The 11,721-nt window shown below is 35.9% G+C and overlaps 1 protein-coding gene across 1 annotated transcript; it reads left to right on the forward strand.

Moving 5' to 3' along the window:
• The first annotated feature begins 6,240 nt into the window (after nt 1-6,240).
• LOC122302462 (zinc-finger homeodomain protein 9-like) lies at nt 6,241-7,698 on the forward strand. The gene has a single exon (XM_043113744.1). It carries the CDS (start codon nt 6,530-6,532, stop codon nt 7,505-7,507), a length of 978 nt encoding a protein of 325 aa, XP_042969678.1. The 5' UTR covers nt 6,241-6,529; the 3' UTR covers nt 7,508-7,698.
• The last annotated feature ends 4,023 nt before the right edge of the window (nt 7,699-11,721 follow it).

An 11,721-nucleotide genomic window follows, 5' to 3' on the forward strand; every position in this document is an offset into this window, starting at 1 on the left:
AGATCTCTGATAACTCTTCTCCCTCTAAACCCTCATTGACTCATTACCACACCATGCTTGCTAGCTAGCCAGTTTGCTTTTGCTTCCTCATATTTAAAGTAGCCTGTCTTAATTTGCAGGACCAGTTAGGTATACTCTTCTGACGACATTATTAGGGTAGTGGTTGCTTCTATAAATGTTGTATCTCTCGTCTTACTGCCTGTATGATTTTATTTTATTGTAAAGTAAATGTGATTTATTGTATTAAGAAGAGTATGCTTGTAAAATATGTTTTTTTCCCCCTAATTCTCTTTGCGGATCGGATACTTTTTCATCTTGATTATCCACAGATTCTATCGATCCCCACAAACTTTATAATCTAGACTCCTCTCTAAGATTTACATCCCTTATATATAAATCTTTAACATGTGTTATGGAGTTTATGAAATTTTCAAACTCAATGAATGAATACATGTCACAACAATATTTATCATTCCTTAAATGTAATAAAATATGCTAGATTTTAATTTTTCTTTTTAAAATTATGATGTGAATTTAAAGGGACCTTTTAAGTTGGGTCGGTGAATTGGTAAATATGGATAAATCCGAAGGCTTTGACGTCATGAAACTGCTTACTGGTTAAGCCGCGCCGTTTACTAGTCCTCGGGCCAGAGAAGCATGACAAGTTGGAGCTATACATCCGGAGTCAAGAGGTATTATGGGCTTGGTAACATTTCTTCATTTCAATTTTTACCCTAAAATGGGCCATTGCGAAAGGGAAAATAAAAGCGGCAATCAAAGAAATATAGGGGCCCAGACTGGCTTAGTAGGATAATGGAGGCCCTACACTGCACGTCAACATTAATAACACTCACTACCCATTGGAAACTTCCTTAATGTCATATATATATAGCTTACGTACTTTATATGATTCTATGCAAATATTTTTAAACTCGAACCCAGAATAAGTTCCAAACACGCCAAACAAGTTTGCTTGATTTATGTTTGAAATTCTTTAGGTTTGAAATTCTTCGAAGTGGGTCTTAATCTGTTTCTTGCGGGATTGATGCATGCAAAATTTGGCCCCTCTAGGCTCTACTAATATCCATAGAATAGTCTTTGAAGTTTGAATTCACGCTTTAAATGATACCGCGACTTCACAGGGGCTATCTAATTAAGAAGGCTGTGCCCACTGCCCATCATGCATGTACTTGTTTCCAACGTTCAAGCATCGATCCATGAAACTCCCCAAGTCTGGAAAGTGCATTAATCCTACAGAACAATATGTAAAGAAGCTCGTGAAGATTGGAGGCAAAGTACTTCAGAAAGTGTCTTTAAGTATTTTAAGTAGTTTGATACTTGTTAAAATTGCAGAAGAGAAACTATATAAAGCATATGCACTAATTAAATTAAATTGAATTCAACCTACATCTTACCTAATAAATATGAGAAAGGCATGCAGATAATGAACAATATTTATTTTTTTCGCAGGGGAATTAAACATGGAGAAGAAGACTGTACGTCCAGGATGCGGATGATTGACCAATGGATTATTGAGGCCAGAAGTTGCTAATAATCAAACGCCACTCAAAGAGCCTGTGGACCAGCCACTAGTACTGCTGCACAAGATTAAATTAATTAGCATGCACCGATATTCATCGAGCAACAAAAACGACCGACCTTCAAAACCCATCCATCCACCTCTTTGGCCTAGCTATGAGTCCTCCTCGTCCTCCTGATCAATTAGACGTGTAGGTCATACTGCCTTGAAGATAAATCTCGGCGTTATTATTTATTGTACAAAAAGCAGTGCCGGTTGTTGCCTTGACCATCCCTCCCATTATTTCTTTTGGGGGAGACCAAGAATTATGCCCTGACGTACGTCATACTCCATGGGGGGTCTAATCTAAATATATATGTATATATTACACCAATAATATGGCCATTTTCTTGCTGATTTTGGGCCATTATAAGAGTCCATTAATATGGTATTGCTATCGTGAGCTGTTGAAAGTTAGGTGAAATCATCTTTCCAGCTTAGGGGGTTTGGAGCTAGCTAGCGAGCTAGCTAGGCCAGATATATACGTTAGGTATTTGCTGTGCAACTTAATCTTTGACCCCCCATAATAAGGAAATCTTAGCATTTTGTCCGTTGGATTAATGGGCATGCATGGTTATATTTAATCGATTCATACATCAATATTTATCATGATCAGTATATATGTACAGCATGGTCCAGAAATAAGTTACTACTGTATAACTTTACTATGCGTGGAACATTATAATATATAATTAGTGACCTAGCCATCTTTATCATGTGCCTAATAATTGGCACTGATTGCCCGCAGTCAACTTCTAGCAATCTGATATATCTACCCTTTAACATTCCAATAGTTGAGCCAGCAAGGTAGCTACCAGTGTTCGTTCCAGTATATACCGCGCGCTCTACCTGGAAATTAAAGAATTTAGATTTTGAATACATAAGTGAGAAGACAAAGGTGTATTTTGACAGTAAATTAAGGTTAGATGAGTAGAGATAAAAATTAAATAAAATATTATTAGAATATTATTTTTAATATTATTATTATTTTAAAAATTAAAAAAATTGAATTATTTATTATATTTTATGTAAAAATTTAAAAAAAAATTATAATAATGAGATGATATAAGATAAAACACTTTTATTATCTAAATATGGCTTAATTAAATTAGTTTAAGCGCTTAACTTTGGTTACGACTCACTTCTTTTGTACTAGCTACTCGATCGTACAATATTAAGAAAAACGTACGAATAAATTTGACACATGCATGATTCACGTATAGAATGACACATGATTTAAAATGGACACCGATGTTAATAATTTATTAAAAGGGGGATGAGTTCGTCTATTTTCAAATGATGAGAGATAAAAAGCCTGGTTTTCTTTTTTAATAAAAAACTACGGAATTAATTCAAGGAACAAAGTCGTGTATATATTTTTGACCGAAAGAAAACAAAAGAAGCTGTTAATTCCTTTGATGGACATTGAAAATTAGTCCCAGATTTAGGAGGGTTGATTCTCATAAAATTACAAGAAGGTGGGGCCAGCTTTCAGGGGAATCAACGTGATAATTTATTAGAACATTAAACACTGCACCTTCACTTACGTCAAAGTTGTACACACTCCATTAGTGTCCAAAAAAGATTACTAAGGTAGGTTTAAATGGGCTGGAAACATGTCAATTCGAAATGAGTTACGGAAGTGACGCGACATTCCTTACAAATTTAAAAAATGAGTTTTGTTATATATATATATACACATTATATTAATTTTGTGTATTTTTAACGTAATCTACTGTAGTTAATTAAATAAATTATTTTATTTAAAAAAAAAGTGATGTAATTAAAAATATAAAGAATATACAAAAATGATTATAAATAGAATAAAAAGTTTTATTTTATTTTTTATAATTAGATGGAATCCAAAGATATAAATCGAATTATAATTGAAAATAATTAATTAAATGTTAACATATTTTTCGTATCTTCCTCTTAAACAGCACGAGATCATCTCATTTACAACTCTCCCATTATACTTTATTTGTCGTTTGTATTTTTACTCTTTAAACTACTATATATATATTGATAGCTAGCCATAGATCGACGACGCTGCGTCGCGCACGTATTGTATTGTTCTTAAAGAATAGAATTAGAAATGATGAGAAAAACGGATATCCTATATGAAAGCCGATATAACCTCGGTATCACATTTATATATTTAAATGATTGTATCTATTATTGGACGGTGGGGATAGTTCGCGAGTCTGGTCTTGCTGTTTAATGTTTTTTTGGTAAGATGCAAATTGCTCATGTTCCAATGTTCCATTATCATTTAAGGGTTTACCTATTTTTTAAATGATCGAGGTATATTACAAGTTTTAAATGATCTTGGTAGCTAGAATATCGCATGATCAGCTTTCAACGTAGCAGCAATTTTTTCGTTTGGGGTTATATATATGGTATGGAGTTGCATTGATCAACGACATTTAGATCACCACCTTGTACTTTCAACCTTGGATTAATGATTTATTGGGTCGTGTCGTTTTGAATTCCAACATTCTTCAAATATTCTTGTCTTCAGTAATATAGTGAGTATAAAAAAGATGGCACAATAATCAAATATTTTTGTTGGATGCATGGTTCCATGGGAGAAGACTTCGCATGAGCTAGCGAAGAATATATTTGCCGATAATGAGCATTGGGGTCCTCGTGATTTTATTCCCCAAACTGCAATCAACTCGATCATGCCAAAACGCCTAGCTGCATATATAATATTAATGGATGTGGTTGTCTTCTCTTTTCGTGCTACAGTAGGAAATGACTGTGAATATATAGTAGCTGATCAGAAAAATGAAAGTGGCAAGAGGGTGAAAATTATATTAACAGTCATACGAGCATATGTGATGTTGGCGTGACTGTTTGATCAGCTGTTGTGTCCTTATAAAGGCAGGGCCTGCTCATGCAAGGGACTCAGCTTCTAATTAATTTGTTGCGTTTGGGGACGCATATGACTAATGGTCTCCACTCCTTGCAAACAATATATCTCCTCCACCCACTAAAGAAACATCTCCCCGTGCTACTTTTTCCGACCGATTACCAATTATATAAAAAGAAAAAGAAACACTTTATTATTGTTTATAGGCATGCGATGCACTGTCAACATATATCAAACATTTCGTGTTAAAAACACACTTTTGGGTTCTGATCATTTCAATTGCTTTTGTGTTTTGCCAGTCTCGTTTCATTTACATGAAACTTACTTAAGGGTGAGTACGTACGTACGTTTGAATGTTGATACCCCCGATATCATGGCGTTAATCCAACGTATTGGATTCGACGGACGATATTAAAAATGGTTTTCAATTATATTAAAAACTCTGAAATACAGACCATATCGTACAGCTAGCTAACTCCCACAGCCTATTCATTCGTAATAAATTCAAGGGTCGTGAGTTTCAATGCAACCAACCTTTGCACGCCGTTTGATGATTAAACCTTAGCTGATCTATCATTGGCCCGCTTACGTCATCCAACTCACTCTCTTTTCTTTAATCTGATTATGTTCCACTCCCCATGTTAATCACCGCTTGATTTTTCTTTAGTAAAATACTCCACGCAAAAGTCAGTGCACTCTAAGTAAGTGGTCTTCCCGCAGCTTATTATTTCTCTTTCGGTCTTTCCGCTTTGTTCTCCCGTTAATCGATCTCCAAGGCTGACTCGAAACTAGTAATTTGACTTTAATTTTGTGGGCAGGGGTCAATCAACACACCTGGCAGTAAAGAAATGAAAAGGGTGCGACGCGCGTGTCGCCAGGTGCAACATGTCTTTACACGTGTCATCTATTTCTCGCTTTTTAATTACGTCCTAATCATGATTAATAGTTAGCAACCTCTAGAAATCGTAGGTTTCGTGCACTAAAAGTTCCAAATTGTGGGCGGGACTGGGTAATAGTTCGATATTTGAGGTGCAGTTTGGTCATTGGAGAAAAGTACGACCCAGGTTCACGGTACGGTTTCGGGACGTGTTATTTGTCCGGACTAAGGTTGGCAACCGTGCAAAGTACTCGAAGCGATGTCGTTTTGCCTATCAAAACACGGTGTTCTCCGACAACTCCGTTCAACGTCCGGGAATTCTCTCACTTACTGACAACGATCTTTACCGTCCTTCCTGAGACCAAGTGGTCGTAACACAACCAACAGACACATTCAGGAAAATACGGCTTTGCGATTAGCTAGTAGCAGTTTTTAGGGCGACCTCCACACTCTTAAATCAGTGCTATTGAAAGCGTAAATCCTCTCATAAAAGAAGGGTGTATTTGGGCAGTCGGGAAAAGGGTAAATAGAAATTATAAAACTAAAAATGGGATTTTACGGTTTTGAAGGGGGTCCATACCTTAAAAGCAAAATTGACAAAATTAAGATGGGGTTACAGTCAATGTCTGAGACTCTCAGAGTGGCAGGCTCTCTCTCTCTCTGCTGTGATTTACTCCCCCACAATAATTAACAAGGACCGATAACTCGGACCATTATTGAGAGGAAACCCGGTCAAAAGCTCAGATCAGGATGAGAAATTTGGACTGTAGAAACTATAGGGAAGGTTCACTAGCTCAGGTATATTTATTACACACAACATCTAACCCCAAGGTGGGGTCAGGAACTTAACCATGGATTTAGAACCAGGGTTAAAAAAACAAGTGGTTAAGAAGGACATCCACAAAACTCAGATTTTTATTATCGACAGCATCACTTCCATCATCATCATCATCATCTCTTCTCCTCCTTCCTTCTCCTTCTTCTTCCTCTTCGTCACTCTAAAAATTAATATCGTCTGTCTCGCTCTGCTGTATTCCACCTATATTATCCATTTTTCTCCATCCTCCTACCACTTCCATGGACGGATATTTCTAATCTGCACAAAAACCTAACCCTAACAACTCCTTTAAAAAGCTGATCTTTTCCTTTTTTTTTTTTCATTTTTATAATTAATTTTGGGACCCTAGATGTTAGAGCGATGGACATAACCCCCACCATCACCACCACCAATACCAACACCATTAGTGCTACCAAATCCCCAGAAGCTGACAGTGAGACACCAAGTCGGATCCAACCCTCCTCCAAGCCCTTATCTTTCTCCAACGGTGTACTCAAACGCCACAATCCTCACCACCACCACCATCACCTCATCACTCCACAGCTGGTTGTCACCTACAAAGAATGCCTCAGAAACCATGCAGCATCCTTAGGAGGACACGCTTTAGACGGTTGCTGCGAGTTCATGCCCTCCCCTTCTGCAACTTCCGTTGACCCAACATCACTCAAATGCGCTGCCTGTGGCTGCCACCGCAATTTCCATCGTCGCGAGCCGGAGGACCCTATCCCCACCGCCGCCGCCACCCACGTCATCGACTACCTGCCCCACCACCGCCATCACCCTCCTCCACCACCACCGGCTGTCTCAAATCGAAGCCCCAATTCAGCCTCCCCACCGCCGATCTCCTCCTCCTACTACCCATCCGCGCCGGCCCACATGCTTTTGGCTCTGTCTGGGGGCCTTGCAGTTCCACCGGAGAGTGCAGCTGGCCCTACTAACCCTATGGTCTCGCCGAGCCCCAATGCAAGAAAGCGGTTCAGGACCAAGTTCAGCCAGGAACAGAAAGAAAAGATGCACCAGTTTGCGGAGAGAGTTGGATGGAAGATGCAAAAGAGAGACCAGGAATTGGTGCAAGACTTCTGCAATGAAATTGGGGTGGAAAAGGGTGTTCTAAAGGTGTGGATGCATAACAATAAGAACACCTTTGGGAGGAGAGATGCGGATGATACTGGGAATAGGAACACCAACAACATTCTTGAGCAAACCCACAACAACGGCAACGATAACGGAAACGAGGACGACGACAACAACGAAACAAACAACCTCGGCGAGAACCCGAATCACTACCAGAGTGACAGCGGGGCTCATGGTGCTAATGGGTCTTCCTCATCTTCTTGATCTTTGATGAAATAATAAGGAGGTTTTAGATAGATCAGTAAGACTAGAGTATTAATTACTTGTAGTTGGTTCTTGCTCAGTTTTTAAATGTTTTTTCAGTTAATGATCTTAATGAGATGATGATCACCTTGTTGAGGATATGATGGAAGAGCTAGATTGATCCAAAAGGAAATTCGATTTGGTTTATTTTAGCTTTCTTTTTACTGTTTCAAGTACTTTAGCGATTATATTTATTAATTCTTTTTGAAACCTCGTTTACGCTTTTTTAATTTCGCATGATCATATCCTTGATCTTTTGGTGCCTATATAATATATATTGGGACTGTGCGTGGTGTTGAAGGGTTTGTGGGGATCATTAACTTTGATTGTTAATTTCAGCTTTATTCTTCTCTACTAATATTAGTTAGAACAAGAAGAAGTTTATGCAGCTTTTTCTGTTTCCCGGACAGCAAGATTATAGTTAAAGCTTCTGAATCTAGTGTCTCATCAGAGGTGGATCGATGGTGAGAGGGAGATTTTTGTTTATCTTGTGTCTCGGAGAAAGAAGCAGAAAGTGTTGCAACATGATCAACTGGGGAGCCCGATTATATTATTACCTAGTGATCTATCATCCAGACCTTTAGCTTTATGTAATTCTTTACTGTTTAATTTATTCAGAAAGAATAAATAAATAACAGATATCTTATAATTCTGTAGCAAATGGTCGTGTGGATATTACAATAGAATTTTAGTACTTGTGATAAGGCTAATGTTGTTTTAAAGACACTCTTTTATGGCTTTATTTATTCTCTCGAGCTTAGAAAAGCATTGTTCCATTGCCATGTGCTTTAGCTTTTGCTCTTTAATTTAAATAATGGGATCTGTACCTGATGAGCTTGTTAGAGCTAGCTTTGCTTTCTACTTAGGGAAAATCCACCCGGATTACCAAACCTGATTGAGATAAGAGGATAAATTAAGCAAAGTATTTGTAACATTTTTTTAATATTGTTCCCTTCCCTTTTAAGGGAAACAGATGGGTTCAATAATATTATATATAATTAATAATGGTATCAGTATAATTTAAAAATGATGATGATGGAAGTAGTAGTACTAAATATATATGGATTGTCTTGTCTACCACTTCTGGGGTTGTTTTGTCATGAGTCATTGATGAAGTCAGGGATGTCGTTTGGGTAGGAGCTGGGCGGGGTGGTGGTCTCGTGATCTCGACTTCTTCATAGTCATAGCTAACCGCATGCCAAAAGAGAGATGGGTCGTGCCTCATTGAATTATCCTCCTACTCAGGGAGGTGAGAAGCTGCCGAAATTATTGAAGAAGTACTTGGTTTACAAAGAACACGCGGTCCGCAATTATAATATCAAATATTAATAAATATATGCATCCATCCATACATATATAAACAGTTTATAGAATTTCTTTTCCTTTTTTTTATCTGTTCACTTAATATATAGATTCAATGCACCAGTACTAGTTGAAATCATTATTATGAGCATTAATTGCTTAATAAGAGAGTTAAGTTTTGATGGAATTTATAATGGAGTTTATATATATGCTAAATTCGTGCTTTTTGTTGGTTGAATCTGGCAAAGCATGCAAGCTGCTTGTCCCTTCGCCTAAGTTCACTATTGAATGACTGCGACCCAAATATGCCACGATTTGATATTTGAACTTAAAACCAAATTATTTTATGGTTCCCATCAGTACCCTAATTTCCCAGAATTTTACTATGCCACCCATTTAGCTTTGAACGTTGATTTGTCTTTGTTTTAACTTTTATTGACAGGGGCTTACCGATTTATTTGGTGGACCAATATCTCTTTTTTCTCTTTTTTTTTTCTTTTTGAAATTTACCAAAATAATTATTACACACAGACACAATGATAACTCTATAATTTATTTATTTATTTTTCAAATGGGACTTGTATTCGGCAAATTGCAATGGGTTATGGATTTATGCGGTTAGGAGTCGAACTTGTAAACGAAAAAAAGGAATTCTTTCATTTTCCCGGCAACCACTCACTCCCTTCCCGGAGGCAGATGATAATCAAGTCTTTTTTGTTTCATGCTGTTTTTAAGCATAGTCAAATACTGGAAACGTCTCTATCCTCATATTTCGGTACTCATTTATCCCCTGAGAGAGAGAGAGAGATCGTTTATCCAAATCAACAGAACCTGAAGGGTGGAGTTTTTTTTTTTTTTTTAATTAATTTATTTAATTAATAAAGTTACTGTGCCACTCCAATATCCCTACTCCATTTTGACAGCTCATTAAAAAAAACATTATTTTTACTTAATAATTAAAAAAATAATTTTTAATGCATTGGTGTATTTTTTTAAATATTTAAATATATTAAAAAAATTTAAAAAGAAAAAAAAATCAAAAAAGAAAAATTTCAAAATGTGTTAGCAGTAAGGGAAAGAGGTGCTACTCAAGTGGTAGAGTAGCACCACTCTTTATTTATTTATTTATTTTTTTCAAAAAGGAAGCTCTCATCGTTCATTTATTAGAAAAATTTACATCGAATACATTATGAGATATTTTCATATCAAACATGATATTATAAATTAAAATAATGTATTTAAAACTCTATCAATACACTATTTTTTCCAATTTTTAAAAGTTGAGACGAGTATTAAACTTTTATGAATAAATTAAATTGTAAAGATGATCATTTTAACTTAGTATGAAAGAAAACAACCAAATACATGTGGAAGTAGTATCGGAAACTCATCACTGGGCTAACCACTCGTGATTATATATATATATATATATATATGCTTTGATATATGCAACCCACTAATTCGATTGAAATACCCAAAATTAAAATCCATTCACATACATATATTATATATATATATATATATGGGGTGCGGATGAAATAATTTTGACATTTATAGTGCTTGTGCAGCAACAAATTAATTAATTATTAAGCCTAATATTTAAGCACCCGAATCATTACTCACACCGATTGCTTTATCAAAGACTAGTTTATAATATAATTTTACAACGTGCATGTTTTAATTTCCATGGCAAATGGCCAAAGTGGTGGGGGCCTGAATATGCAAAGCAAGATACACATGTACTTCGTAAGGACGCTAGCCATCGTGCAATGTCTCTCACTCTACTTTCCTCTAGTACTGCGGCCCCGACCAAAATTCTAGACTCTAGACTATTACATGGGTGGGTAGTTGTGTCACATATTGGAGGAGTTTAAGCGCCCCTTTACTAATACAATTGTTTTACAGTATTTAGATTTTTTAAAATATTTTATTACTAAAATATAAAATATTTTTAAATTTTTAAAATTTTCAGATAATCATTTCAATCTTTTCAAATTTTTCAACAAAATATAAAAAATAATTCTCTTTTTTTTTTAATCTGAAATAAAAATTATATTCAAATAATTTTTAATTTTATATAACTATTTTTCTCTCGTTTTTTAAAATCTCAGGATCGATCATGGAGTAATAGAAACAATTTAAATGCACGTTACATAAGTGTAATGTTAGTGTCAACTTTGATGGGGGTAGGGGTAAAGTTGGGATGCAAACGGTATTGGTAGTCAATTGTAGATTGGATTCTGAGAGAGCGGCATCCTTCGGCAATTGATCGGGTGTTTTATGTCCTTTTATACACGGGGCTTTTGTCCATGCACCGACTATATATTTATAATATATAATATATATGGACCAGCGGTGGACTACTCTGTCTTTGGACGTAATCCAAAAGTTGGGCAAATTAGCGCACAAAGCCACTTTCGAAAAAGGTTCAACAACTGAGAAAAAGGCCTACCCATCTCTTTCAAGATCGATTTCAACTCCCTATCCCAATTCTCAACTGGCCCTTCTCTTCTTTTTATTTTTTTAGCTTTACCAATATCAGTGTAAGAACTTCACATTCACTGATCAAGATTTAAATGGCAAACGAGTCATTGTTTGTCATTTAAAGTATCATTTAATTAATTTGATGTTAATGACTGTTAAAAAATATAAATAATGTTCAAACTTTTGAAATAAATAGTAATTTTCACATGATATTATAACCAGGTTGAACGATTGAGTTAGCAATGACTTTTAACAATGTTAGTAGTATTCGGTCAAGTTGAAGACTTGATCAGTTAGCAAAAGAAAAGAAGCATGCAAAGCATAACGAAAAAAACACATAATACAAGCAGAGGAAGGACCACGTACGCAATTATTTGAGGAATAAAGAT

This window comes from Carya illinoinensis, chromosome 3 (genome assembly GCF_018687715.1).
Source record: "Carya illinoinensis cultivar Pawnee chromosome 3, C.illinoinensisPawnee_v1, whole genome shotgun sequence".
NCBI lineage: Eukaryota > Viridiplantae > Streptophyta > Magnoliopsida > Fagales > Juglandaceae > Carya > Carya illinoinensis.

Coding starts and splice junctions, on each gene's coding strand:
- LOC122302462 (XM_043113744.1), top strand. CDS start 6,530: ATGGACATAACCCCCACCATCACCACCACCAATACCAACACCATTAGT.